General features: G+C 27.2%; 3 protein-coding genes across 11 annotated transcripts in view; 2 read left to right on the top strand and 1 right to left on the bottom strand.

Annotated features, from left to right (window-relative positions):
• LOC126904822 (uncharacterized) overlaps nt 1-12,933 on the top strand; it is a 20,056-nt gene extending 7,123 nt beyond the window's left edge. The window contains exons 1-4 of one of the 6 annotated variants that reach the window (XM_050684099.1): nt 11,538-11,767; nt 11,891-12,065; nt 12,266-12,402; nt 12,502-12,933. In XM_050684099.1, the coding sequence (XP_050540056.1) occupies nt 11,767; nt 11,891-12,065; nt 12,266-12,402; nt 12,502-12,662 (474 nt within the window). In that variant the 5' untranslated portion in view covers nt 11,538-11,766 and the 3' untranslated portion in view covers nt 12,663-12,933. Of the gene's footprint in view, nt 1-11,537; nt 11,768-11,890; nt 12,066-12,265; nt 12,403-12,501 lie in introns of those variants that run through there. The other 5 variants (XM_050684100.1, XM_050684102.1, XM_050684098.1 and 2 more) reach the window with 5 other exon arrangements.
• Nucleotides 1-14,488, bottom strand: part of LOC126904819 (uncharacterized) — a 40,530-nt gene that overhangs the window by 12,064 nt on the left and 13,978 nt on the right. For 2 of the 4 annotated variants that reach the window (XR_007703829.1, XR_007703830.1), the window contains exons 2-3: nt 2,962-3,098; nt 2,505-2,862 (exon numbers count right to left, since the gene is read on the bottom strand). The exons of 1 other annotated variant lie outside the window; for it this stretch is intronic. Coding sequence is in view for 1 of the 3 variants with exons in the window: in XM_050684091.1 (XP_050540048.1) it covers nt 2,702-2,862; nt 2,962-3,098; nt 3,420-3,594 (473 nt within the window). In the remaining 2 variants the exon portion in view is untranslated. Of the gene's footprint in view, nt 1-2,504; nt 2,863-2,961; nt 3,099-3,419; nt 3,595-14,488 lie in introns of those variants that run through there. One more of the 4 variants, XM_050684091.1, reaches the window with a different exon arrangement.
• LOC126904818 (uncharacterized) lies at nt 7,904-8,765 on the top strand. The gene is made up of 2 exons (XM_050684090.1): nt 7,904-7,953; nt 8,105-8,765. Exons 1-2 carry the CDS (start codon nt 7,919-7,921, stop codon nt 8,763-8,765), a joined length of 696 nt encoding a protein of 231 aa, XP_050540047.1. The 5' UTR covers nt 7,904-7,918.

Below are 14,488 nucleotides of genomic sequence, written 5' to 3'. Positions count from 1 at the left end.
TTTTTTCAATTTATTTTCCTTAAAACTGTCACAACTTTGTTAAAAATGACTAAATCAATATAATTTTTTTTTTTATAAATGCACAATAACTTTACCTATCATTTGGTGTAATGATTTTATAAATGTAACCCTTTACTTGCCCACAGAGAGAATTCAAAATTACATCGTTTTCACAAAAAATTATTTTTTTCAAGCTCACTTTTGAAAGTGTTGCCGAAAATTCTGACACTTTTATATATATATATCTTAAATTATAACTAATGTAATATACTTTATCATGAAAAAAAAAAATTTTGGATTTTATTTTGTCTTCATGGTGAAAACAGACATCAAATTTAATAAAAAAAAATACGATTTTTGTAAAAAAATTCTTTTTTATATTTTTAACTTCATAATATTATAACTTCTTGAAAAATTTATGGATCATTATATTTTTTTTATGGTAAGTTCTATTTATGTTTGTATATTATTAATATATACATATAGGCGTGATGTGGCACGGTGGTCACACTAGTTATTGACATATGTTAAGTCGCGCCTTCCGCCGTAGGTAAACGGATGGGTGATCATGCGTGCGCTTCTACGGTGGCTAAAAAGCACCATGTTGACAGTGCAGAGAAGGCAACGGGAAACCACTGCACTTAATTTATTAATAGATATACTATTGGTAAAACGACAAGGCAAGACCTTTAGAAGAGAGAGATATACATATACATATATATTCATTTATTTATTCGTACATTATTTTTTATAAATCATAAAACTAGTAATCAGAATATAAATAATAAAATAGGAGATCATGTAGCTTTTAGAATAATCCATTAATTTTTTAAAATTAAACACTGTCTACAGATTTGCATCCAAATGTTTTTTATGATAGTATTTTAATCATTGTCAGATATCATATATACTGGACCCAACTATGCCATCCCACTGGGCTAGGTATTTTTTTCAATCATAATATAAAATTCAAAACAGGGGTTCCCATCTAAGAAAACTCAAGTTAATGTATTTTAAATTTGAAAGGATGAAAAATATCATGTTTTTACTACATATTATAGTAGAGTTTTTTGAATCAAACAATATTTTCATTACCAAAAATTAAAAATTTTCCATAGTTAGCGAAAAAAATGAGTGTTTCAACATTAATTAATCTCTCTGTATACATGGTGATCAGTTTATCTTAAACCACTTGATTACTCGCAATATAAACAAAATATTGAAAAAATGAAGTTTGATTTCTTTTAGTTACTTATAATTCTCGATTTATTTTGAGATATTTATATTTAAAAAAAATTAAATAAAAATCTTGAAGGTAGTTTTTTGAATATTTGTGCGTTATATTTTTAACTAGGTATACTTTGGAATCTTTTGATGTATTATACAAAAATATTGGTCCAATAAGAACTAATATTAAATCGTAATTCACTAGCGACTGTAAGCGTTTTCAGTAAAGACGTTGCGACTTCAAAAGCTCACCGCAAAACCGCGATAGCTTACGCAAATAATTTCTACGGCGTCCAGGTAGAGCTTTCAAATAAAAGAAATATATCAAAATCTGAGCATGCCAAGTACCTTCACTAAAAAACAAGGATTTGCCGTAACTTTATTAGATCAGTAAGGAAATTTTTATACACCTAGATATTATCGATGGACAGAATTGATGATTGCAAAATCAAATAATGTTTTACTGTGGCATATAAATAAATATTTCTATTTCTCGGAGAATTGAAAATGCCGCTATAATGGTCATAAAGATAACGCCACGATCACTGACGACAACTAACTGCTTGTGGTACGATTTTTGTCGACTCGACTAAAAAGCGCAGTTGTTTACATTTATTCTTCATTTATATGTTTGATCTAATCCTGTTAGATTTCATCTTAGAGTTTTGAAATTTCGGGAAGGTGAAGAATGTAACATTTTGAAATGTTTGTAATGGGCTTTTTAGTGATATCTTAAAAAGCCCATTACAAACATTCATAAATAAACTGTTTAAATTAAAAAAAAAAAAAACTTGTATCTTTACAAAAATGTTACGGCTAGAATATAAATCTTAAGAAAAAAGGCCCATTACAAACATTTCAAAATATTGTTTTTTAAATATCCTCAAAATTTCAAATTACTACGATCAGTTTAGACCGTGTAATAAAGATTATACTTTTAATAGTTTTTAAGCCCAAAATTACCGCGGTGTGGCATCCTTATAAGCGCTCAAAAAACAGTAATGATTTATAGGGCACTTGCAAAAAGACCCGCGTTAAAAAATATAGCAAAAAGTAAATGGGCGTCTGTCATCAGTCAAATTTACACTAGTCAACGTTCAGCTTTAATAAATACAATATTTATATATCAATTATGAACGCTATGTAAAAATATATATTGAAAAAGACTTAAAATATGACCAAACGATTACTTTAAAAATTATAAAATTAAATATTAACCTTAATAAATTATTTGTTTCTATACACTATGTATTTTTATTGTAATAATGTGAACAATATTCAAAAGAAAAATAAGTTTTTATTGAGTAAATGAATTTTAATACAATTAAAAAGAATATTTGCAATAATACGAAAAGTTACCAAAAAAAAAGTTGATAACGTAAACAAAATGTATATGAAATTATTAACAAATGAAAAATAAGACAAAATAATATACACATAATATTGAAATCATTAACATGACTGAGATTTGTTCTCATGGAATTTGTATTATAATAGTCCCACTCGCCATACATATCTCTCTTTTAATTCGTTGCAGGAATGGATTCGTTTTGGCATCATAAACCTGTTGTACATTATAATGATGGCCGTTATGAATAACCGTGTCAATATTGTCAACCATTTGATCATGACGAACTAGAAAAGATATTTATTAAATATAAAATTAAACAACTTTTATTTCTATTTTCTTACTCACGAAACTAAATTATGTTGTATTAAAACGATTTTACTTACTAGGACTGTGACACATTTTTCTTCTTTTAATAATTTTGATCTCCGATGTCTCATAATTTTTCCTTTTCAAGTCTGACGGCTCATTTTGACCTGTCATATTTTCTAACAATGATGCATTGAGACTCACTGTATAGTTGCTATAATGTAAACAAATTTATGTTAAATTTTTAATTGCCATAAAAATATATTACGATTCCTGTGCTTAGTTTTCTCTAAATACTATACATAACAATGAAAATTATATTTATCCAAAGATAATAATGATAAAATAATTTTTATATATTGAAATACGTTTATATCTTTAATATAATCATAGTTTGTTTAAGTTTCAGTGAGAATTCAATAGTTTTGAATTTCACATACGAAAGTTATATTACTTGTGATTTAACTATTCTGTGTTGTTTAATTTTATATGAAATTTTGTTTACTTATTTTAAAAAAGATAATAATAATATTACTTTTGACGTTTTGACATATTTATATTTGTTAAATTATTTCCACGATTCAAAATCTTATTAATAGCTTTCAGGCGATTTTGTTTCATGATTTCAGGAGGGATACGAGTATATTTTTTATTTCTAGTTTCTAAAATATTCAAACGTTTTATAACAGATTTCTTATAAATTTTTGACACTGTAAATAAATAAAACTTTAATTAATAATTGTAAAATTGTTTTAATCTTTAAAAAATGTTGTTTTGACTTCAAGTAATAAATCGCGACAAATAAATAAATATCTATACAATGTGACACTTACTAATGGAATGCTGTGCTTCACTTTGTAATAGTACCGTTTAGATTAATTAAGAATTATGATAATAATTTTTAAGATAAATAGAATTTAACTGTGTATATATTATCGCGTATTTGAGATGGATGAGAGAATATAAGAATCGTCGAATGCAAAACGCCAACTGAAAGAATTGACAAAATTATGTTGTAAACTAACAAAATTTGTAAAAGTTTTCACTGTTTCAATGGATACGATAATTTATATTTTAAACCAGCATGGGTTTTTTGTGACAAATATAGAAATTAAGTACTTCTTATTAATAATAATTAGTGTGTTGTAATAATAGTATTAACGTGACAAAAATTATGCTATCATTTTATTACTCATATTATTGTGTATTTAAGGAAAATATTGTAAACTTTGATCACAATTAAATTATATGTCAATAAAAATATCTGGAAACACTAATGATGTTGATCTCTAATTGAATTAAAAGAAAAGTATAAAAGACGGGTTAACGTGGCATAAAAAACTTACTTTCACTTAGAATCTCTGAATGTCAGTTAGTTTATCAACATCATCAGTGTGAAAAGACACATTTTAAAAAAGAAAAAAAAAAGAATACTTATTCTAAGGTAAGCAAAAATGCTGAACATAAAATTTCTATATAAATAATAAAGTAAATAAGTACTTTTGGTAAAACTGAATCTATATAGAGCAGATTTCGTTTGAGCTGTTATTTTACGGTTGGCGATTGCTCTGGATTTTTAGTAAATTAAAATTTACATATACATATGAATAGTAATATTCCTTTTTCTTTGGAATTGTATTAGTAAAAAAAAAAGAAAACCCTCGGAACACTGACCTCGATATAAAAAGTAACTCAAAAAAAATAATAATAAGGAATTAAGCTTAAGACCATAAGAGTCTCAATTATTTCAATATCTGCTCAAGCAACGCATCTATACATAATATTATATATTTTATATTATTCTTTTAAATTAATTGTTTTATATAATTCCTTCGTCTCTCTTTTTGAGTTACAACAAGTGCATGTGATCATATATACTCAGATGTTTATAAAAAATATACAGCGTCGTATCACTGTAATTTTTCAAGTGTCTATCGACCATTTGCTTCACGTAGCTGACATTATTCGCCTATGTTCCAAATAATGATAATAAATTCACATAAAACTCTGATACTACAGTTTGAACAATAATTTGTAATATTGCAAAGTATAACTTTTCTATAATTTATTTATTTTTCTAGTATGTCAATGCATGTTCATATATGTGCTTTCATATTTTTATTTATATGAATTATTTAAGTAAATCATATAATTAAGGTGATTTATTATATGCTTTATCATTGTTTCATGTCAAAAAAGTTAACATTTTAAATAAATTTAATATTTATTAAATTTTATATAATATTGTTAATATCTGTATAATTTTAATATTGTTCTATCATTTATCTATTTTTTATTCTGTAAATTGTTTGACCGATACCTCTCCCAAACGTGATCGTTGTCGTCGGTTGACATTCTTCACTATTAACCACCGAAGTGGTACTTTACTGTGTACGTACAGCCAATTTGTTTCGTGTGTGATATTCTTTAAAAACGATGAATTAACTGTTACAAGGCTTCGGCCATTCCCCGTCGTAGGATGAATCCCATCCGGGACTGGATATGATATATTTTTTTTATTCATTATTGTTTTGAGCTTTTTTCTGTTAAAATTTATTGCTTATATAATATATATATATATTTTTTTTTTCTCTCATTATTTACTATGAGCTAGAATTGCTATTTAAAAGGTTATTGGTCAGTGGTGTGTCTTGTATATTTAATACATATATCTTATTCCCGTAGTATACGGACTTGTTCCGATGCGGAAGACACTTCACGTGTACTGTCTAAAAGTTGTAGGTTAAAATTTTATTTCTTGTTTTAATAATTGTTTTTATTTTCTTTCTTATCCCTTCATTTTCAGAGTGGTTTTTGCTTTCGGGTTGGGTTTAATATTCTTAATCAACACAAATCTTATTATTACTTGAATATCTTCAATATTCACGTGTATCTCATTTTTTACCTTTAATATTTCTCATTAATTTCAAGGTAATGGTCTTCGACATAGTAATGTATATCCACCATTGGTGACATTAAATAAAATATATTTTGTTTTATCTACAACGTATCAGCATATTATAGTGGGCAACAACACTTTATATTGTAAACTATGGAATAGTGCTGAGCACCGCATCCGGATCAATCCGTATCTGGATTACCGATCCGGATCGATCCGGATTGAAACAAAAGTGACAATCCGTTCAATCCGGATTAAAGTATCCAATCCGGTTTAATGTAAACAAATCTTCATGGGTTATTCTATTATAGCGAGAATTGTTATTGTTCAGAAGTGCTATTAATAAATATCGTGTTGTGCTCTACGTGATATCACATATCACGTAGATAACAATTGTACTTTTATCAATATTTAATAGCAGGCAAAAGGCATTACGTTAGTAGTACTGTCTTAGTACGTATCGTATTAAAAAATGTCTCAAATTTGGGCGAGTTTTACGAAAGGCGTTGATGAAGAGAACAAACATTTAGTTTTTTGCAATGCTTGTGGAAAAAGTTTCAAAACTAAAGGGAGTACAGGTAAATTACAATAACATAATAATATGTAATAGGTGTAATAAAATTGAAAAGATTTTATTCTAGAAATCTAAAACAATAACTTAAATATCTATAATATACGATTTTTATCCATTTTATCTAATAATTACGAGTATTAATTATCATTTACCCGTATTTTTAAGTAAATTATTTATTGTTTATTGCTTTTCAATGATTAATGTTGACATTTTTTTAAACTCTTTAACTTGATTACCTAACACAAAAAATATATTTGTTTTGAAAAATTCTTATATTAACTTTTTTAAATTAAAATTTTTTTATTAACTCAAAATACAAAACAAAAAACCTGAAAAATATTATTGGTGAAATTTTTTTTTTAGACCACCCGTTCTTAACTTACGGGCAGTATTAAAGAGGCGCGTGACGTCACGGATTCCATTACCGAGGCGGCGGCCATACAATTCTTATGGAGGCTATATTTAATTTGTTATAACTATGGAAACATCAATATATCTTATTTTACTTATGAGGCATTTTGAAAGTAAAACATATTATGTTTTATTCAATATAATTTTCCCCGATTTTCGATTTTTTTAATTGTTAAAATAACTGATACTATAAATTGATGTGAAAGGCATTGGGGTGTGTCCTAGAGGAAGAAGTTGTTCCTTTTTTATGAGTAATTTTTTGTTAAAAAAATAACAAACTCATCTGGTAAAAGAGTGGTCCACAGCATCCGTAACTGAGATGCTGGACCAAAACCAATATTACCATAGTGTTACTCCATTAAAGTCCTATAACTTTTTCCTTTATGACTTTTTGATTAAAAACGTATTTTTGTCATAATTATAATGCGTCTATTATAAAGAAATGGTATTCTAAAAGTAGCAATAGAACTCTTGAAATTTTTTTTTCGTAAATTTTTTTTTGTGCAATTTAAAGTACTATCAATATAGATAAGATCTGAGAGGTTTCAGATTTTTCCAAATCATATTTCATTATTTTTTTTGTGATTTTTTGCAAGATACATAAAATCCCATGTTAATTAAATGGGAAAAAGTAAATGGCTAAATCACGGGTTTAAAATGTATCAATCGATTTGAAATTGTTACACGATATTTTTTTTATTTTTTCGAATCAATTGCGGGGGTGCACTCATTGGAATTCTGCCAAATAGTTTTTTAACGACCCCTCTAATGTTCCCATTTTAATAAAGTTTTTAATTAATGCTTAAAACTTAATAAGTGCTACCTTTTTAAAGAGCTCAGCTTTCGTATAATAAATACCAATCATAAAAATAAAAAAAAATTAAAATTTTTAAAAAGGATTTTGGCCAGGTTTTTGATAAATTGGAACACTGTGCGCCCGTAAGTCAACAACGAGTGGTCTAAAAAAAATGTCATCACCAAAATTATTGTTCTTTTCTTTAATTAAAAAAAAAACTTGTTTTTTGGTTGGGTAGTCCTTTAAGTGGTTGACAATATTATTATTTTAAATACCTATTTGTAATTTTGAATAATTTGTATTTGTACTTATATACCAGGCACATTATGGAATCACTTGAGAATTAAACACAATATGGATGGACTTTCTCGTGATAAACCAAAAAAAAGGTAACTATTTTATTTGGGTATATTTATATTACCAATATGAGCCATAAATTATTTTGATGTATTCAACATATTACATAATTCACAATTTCTATGTAAAAAATAAAAAAAAATTTATGATACATTTAAATTTAAAACTGAATTATGCTTTTAGATCATTAGAAGAGGATGACAATGATAGTGATCAGCAAAATAATAGCATGAATACTGAACCATCAACATCTACATCAGTATCAGAATCTGGAAACTTAGGGGTATTAATGCAGCCAAAGATTACTGAAATGTTCTTTTCGCCGTCTGTATCAGCCAAAAGACAAGAGCAAATTACAGACAGCCTTGTAAAATTTATAGCCAAAGATATGCTGCCACTATCAACAGTGGATGGTGTTGGTTTTATTGAATTTATGAAGAAGATATCACCAAATTATGAAATACCAAGTCGGTTTACAATCAAAAGGAAGATTCAAGGACTATACGAGACAGAAAGACATAAAGTAGCCAATGAAATAAAAAACATAGACTCAATAGCACTAACTACTGACTGTTGGACCAGTAAAGCTATAGAGTCTTATATAACAGTTACGGCACATGGCATTAATAAAAATTGGAAAATGGTCAATTATATTATTACAACTGAATTAATGGATGAGCGACATACCAGTATAAATTTAAAACAAAAATTATTGGATATTATGAAGGAATGGGAAATTGATACAAAAACTATGTGTATTGTGCATGACAATGCGGTAAATATTAAGAATGCCGTTACTGAAATGGCTCCAAACATTAAAAGTAAGACATGTTTCGCTCATTAATTGCAGTTATGTGTTAACAAAGGTTTGGAAGAAAATGAAATAAAACAAATTCTAATTATTGCATCTTCAATCGTTTCACATTTCAAACACTCAACAGTAGCAATCAAAGCACTTTAAGTAGCACAGAAAAAATTAAAAATGCCAGAAAAAAAAATTAATTCAGTCTGTTAAAACTAGATGGAACTCAATTTATGCAATGGTTGAACGACTTATCGAATCTCGACAATGTATAAGCATAGTTTTAAATGACCGTAATACCACAACTAGAACAACAGCAATATCACTGGAACTCAGCGAAAGTAAATGGGAGCTATTGGAGCAGTTAGTTAAAGTGCTCAAGCCTTTCGATCTTGTTACTAAAGTCTTATCATCTGCAACAACTCCAACAATATCAACTGTACATCCAATTTTAAAAAGTATTGTCCAACACTATTTGACTCCCAACGAATCTGACCAACATAAAATTAAAATATTTAAAGAAACATTGTCCCAAGAGTTCGAAGTAAGATTTTTTAGTCAAATGCACAATGATTCTAAATTTCTTCTAAATATTGCTTCACTTTTAGACCCACGTTATAAAAATTTTTTTGATGACGATAGTGATACTTTAATTACCTTAAAAGATTTTATTATGCATCATTTAAATTATGAAGATTCTTCAATTGATGATACTACCAATCAGCCAAACCCTGTAGTATCTGCTTTGGATATTTTATTTCCCCAAAATCATAATGGTGAAGATATAATTGAACAAAATGAGCTCGACAAATACTTAAAAGAAAACTGTATTAACAAGAATGCCTGTCCATTAACATGGTGGGCTGAAAATGACAAGAAATATCCAGTGATATCAAAACTTGCTAAAAAATATTTATGTATCCCGTCAACATCTACGCCCTCAGAGAGAGCTTTTTCTACAGCGGGGAATATTATAACTTCTAAAAGAAATTGTCTGGCTGGTGAAACAGCCAAATGGTTAATATTTCTTTCACATAATGCTAAATTACAATAATTATAAATTAGCATTATGTGAAAGAAATATTAACAATTTTGGTTAAAAATTTTCAAAACTAAAAAAACAATATACTACTTATTTTATTTTATTTTAATATTCTATTTTATTATTTTTGACTTCATTAATAATTTTTTTTAACTTTGACACAAGTATAATATATTATACATATTATGTACGCACATAAAAATTCTTTTTTTATATTAATAAAAATAATAAATGCCAACTTGATTCTTTCTAAATTCTAGCTCTTACTGCACAGGTAGATGTCAAATATTGTGAACAACTCGAAAACCCGGGTGTATTTGCTATTAAGGCTCTTATAACAGTCAATTTTCAATTGATCTGAGATCGTAATTCGCATTATTCAGGTTGATAATAATGAAAAAATAGCTGATTATCTCATAAACAAAGAAGCCGGATTGAATCCGAAATCCGAGTCAACGGATTGAATCCGAAATCCGAATTAACGGATTGAATCCGTGAATCCGGATAAAACGGATTGATCCGAAATNGAATCCGTGAATCCGGATAAAACGGATTGATCCTAAATCCGGATTAAATAATTGTATGAAATTTAATTATATTAATAATTAAATTAATAATTCATAGTATGAAATTTAATTATGTAAAAAAATGAGTGAGGAGAATGACTTGGATTTGGAACTTTGTTATTATAGAGAAATAATTTTAAATTTGTAGTAAAATAATTCATGAGTCCCACTTAATGAATAATTTGTTCAAATAGTACATAAACTCTTCTTCTTCTTATTCTTTCTCACCTTAATCTCAACTACATGCATAACCCTTATCCTAAACTTCCACTTGACACGATCACCCACATCCTCTACGCTCATATCAGCTGTCCTCATATTGCATTCAATAACATATCTCCATTTCTTTCTCGATCTTCCTCTATATCTTCTTCCTTCAACATTAATTGCTGCAACTGTTCTTACGGCTTCCGATTCTTCTCTCCTCATAACACAACCAAACCATCTAGATCACTTTTCTCTCATCTTATCTACGATTGACGCTACACCTATACTCCCTCTTATACGTTGGTTCTTTATCCTATCTTCTCTAGTCACTCCACTCATCCATATAAACATTCTTATTTCTTGACACATATGTTTATATTCTTTGTTCTCTTGCATATTTTCCTCAGTTCTTACTGGACTGATTTCTATCAACGATACGTCAAAAGATCACAAATCGTATCTAGTCAAAGCCCTAACCCCAAAAATTGAAAAAATTGTCCTCGTTCCCTGTAAATGGGGGAAATCTCAACAAAAAAATAACATACATAAATATTGGTATATTTTTATGATAAATCTGAAACTTTACTTGCCCACATGGGGTATTCAAAATGACAACTGTTCACAACTTTTGAAAGTTTTACAAAAATACTGACACTTTTATATATGTCTTAAACTAAAGCATGTATAATAAACTTTAATATGAAAAAAAAAATTCTGTTTAATAAAAGTAAATAAAAGTTTTCCTAGCGATCAATTATATAAACTCGCTATTAAAACTTGTATTAATAAAATCGAATTTAAAAGTTCGAAAATTGAGAAACAATAATAATATTATTGAATTGACATATATTTCTATTCATTGCAAGCTGGTTATGAAGTCATAGTTAAAAAGTCATCAAAATATCATATATGCTGACATTTTTATGGCTATATAAAATGCATAATAACTAACAAAAAAATAATGTAACAAAAACCCATGCTGGTTTAAAATATAAATTATCGTATCCATTGAAACAGTGAAAACTTTTACAAATTTTGTTAGTTTACAACATAATTTTGTCAATTCTTTCAGTTGGCGTTTTGCATTCGACGATTCTTATATTCTCTCATCCATCTCAAATACGCGATAATATATACACAGTTAAATTCTATTTATCTTAAAAATTATTATCATAATTCTTAATTAATCTAAACGGTACTATTACAAAGTGAAGCACAGCATTCCATTAGTAAGTGTCACATTGTATAGATATTTATTTATTTGTCGCGATTTATTACTTGAAGTCAAAACAACATTTTTTAAAGATTAAAACAATTTTACAATTATTAATTAAAGTTTTATTTATTTACAGTGTCAAAAATTTATAAGAAATCTGTTATAAAACGTTTGAATATTTTAGAAACTAGAAATAAAAAATATACTCGTATCCCTCCTGAAATCATGAAACAAAATCGCCTGAAAGCTATTAATAAGATTTTGAATCGTGGAAATAATTTAACAAATATAAATATGTCAAAACGTCAAAAGTAATATTATTATTATCTTTTTTAAAATAAGTAAACAAAATTTCATATAAAATTAAACAACACAGAATAGTTACATTACAAGTAATAAAACTATTGAATTCTCACTGAAACTTAAACAAACTATGATTATATTAAAGATATGAACGTATTACAATATATAAAAATTATTTTATCAATATTTTTTTTTGTTTACATTAAAGCAATTATATAGTTGGTCTCAATGCATCATTGTTAGAAAATATGACAGGTCAAAATGAGCCGTCAGACTTGAAAAGGAAAAATTATGAGACATCGGAGATCAAAATTATTAAAAGAAGAAAAATGTGTCACAGTCCTAGTAAGTAAAATTGTTTTAATACAACATAATTTAGTTTCGTGAGTAAGAAAATAGAAATAAAAGTTGTTTAATTTTATATTTAATAAATATCTTTTCTAGTTCGTCATGATCAAATGGTTGACAATATTGAAACAGTTATTCATAACGGCCATCATTATAATGTACAACAGGTTTATGATGCCAACACGAATCCATTCCTGCAACGAATTAAAAGAGAGATATGTATGGCTAGTGGCACTGTTATAATACAAATTCCATGAGAACAAATATCAGTTTCATGTTAATTATTTGAATATTACGTGTATATTATTTTATTTTTTATTTGTTAACAATTTCATATACATTTTGTTTACGTTATCAACTTTTTTTTTGGCAACTTTTCGTATTATTGCAAATATTCTTTTTAATTGTATTAAAATTCATTTACTCAATAAAAACTTATTTTTCTTTTGAATATTGTTCACATTATTAGTCGATAAAAATACTTGGTGTATAAAAATACATAATTTATTAAGGTTGATATTTAATTTTATAATTTTTAAAGTAATCGTTTGGTCATATTTTAAGTCTTCTTCACAATATATTTTTGCAGAGCGTTCAAAATTGATATATAAATATTGTATTTATTATAGCTGAACGTTGACTAGTGTAAATATGACTGACGACAGACGCCCATGTACTTATTGCTATATTTTTTAACGCGGGTCTTTTTGCAAGTGCCCTATAATTCATTACTTTTCTTTGAGCGCTTATGCGTAAACATTTTTTTTGAAAAGATTAAAATTGCATTATGAAAACTCAAATGTTAAACAGGTAAATTGTAAAATCTACTCTTAATTATGTTTAATCCTTTGTCAGCTATACATCCTAGTAAAGGTCACCCTTCTAATAAAATTGATTATAATATTTAAATTTAAAATATTTTTAGCCACTAGTGAAAATTTTTACTGTATAAAAATTAAATTATCGGTTTGTATAGTTAACATAACATATATTTCTTGAATTATTAGTTCTTAATTAGGTCTTTCACCCAACTAAAAATCTATGCCATAAAACGATAATTGTTTTTATTGTAAAAATTATTTGTCTACCTTTAGTTTTCATCAAAATCATATGCTCAAAAGTTTATACTAGGTTGTTATATGTAAGCAATATTACTTATAAAATTAAAAACACAGAATATTTACTTCAGAAGTATTACAATTTCTCTGTGTCAAAAGAGTTTTATGGATCATTTTATATAATAAATTATACATAATATACTATGAAATTAAATTAAGAAGTATTGCATCCTTACTAATCTAACAATCTAAGATTGTATTAAATTTCTTTATAATAAAAATATGAGTACTAAAATTTATATTCCATTTTCTTCATTTTACGGTTACTTTTTATCATGTTATACTTACATTAGACACAATGTTATAAATGCATATGTGTGTATGTGTGAGTTTATTTATTTATTGTATCATAGAAGTGTGGTGTATATTAATATACAAGCGATAGAGTAGGTAATTGATTTGACGCTATATTGTTTAAACCCAACTAAAAGCTAAATTGTTCATTTCCAAACAACAATCATATTATGTCAATTGCCACCGGAATTTCTGGTAATCTTTTCCTTTTTCTTTGTCTTAATCCCAATTACTAGGGATCGGTCACTCTTATCCTAAGCTTCCACTTGACACGATCTCCCTCATCATCTATGCTCACATCAGCTGTTCTCATGTAGCATTCAATAACATCCCTCAATCTCCTTTTTGGTCTTCCTCTACCTCTTCTTGCTTCAAAATTCATTTCTATAACTGTTCTTACAGCTTCCCATTCTTCTCTCCTCATAACATGACTAAACAATCTAAGTCTATTTTCTATCATCTTATCTACGATTGACCCAACACCTATACTTCCACTTATATGCTCGTTCCTTACCCTATCTTCTCTAGTCACTCCACTCATCGACCTAAACATTCTCATCTCTGCTACACTAATTCTCTGCTCTACTTTCTTATCAACAGCCCAACATAATGAACTATACATCATAGCTGGCCTTACAATTTCATACTAAATTTAAAAACTATAATTAGTA

This window comes from Daktulosphaira vitifoliae, unplaced genomic scaffold (genome assembly GCF_025091365.1).
Source record: "Daktulosphaira vitifoliae isolate Bord-2020 unplaced genomic scaffold, ASM2509136v1 Scaffold_4, whole genome shotgun sequence".
Taxonomy (NCBI): Eukaryota; Metazoa; Arthropoda; class Insecta; order Hemiptera; family Phylloxeridae; genus Daktulosphaira; species Daktulosphaira vitifoliae.
The sequence above is the reverse complement of the archived record's forward strand: the minus strand, read 5'-3'. Positions and strand labels throughout refer to the sequence as shown.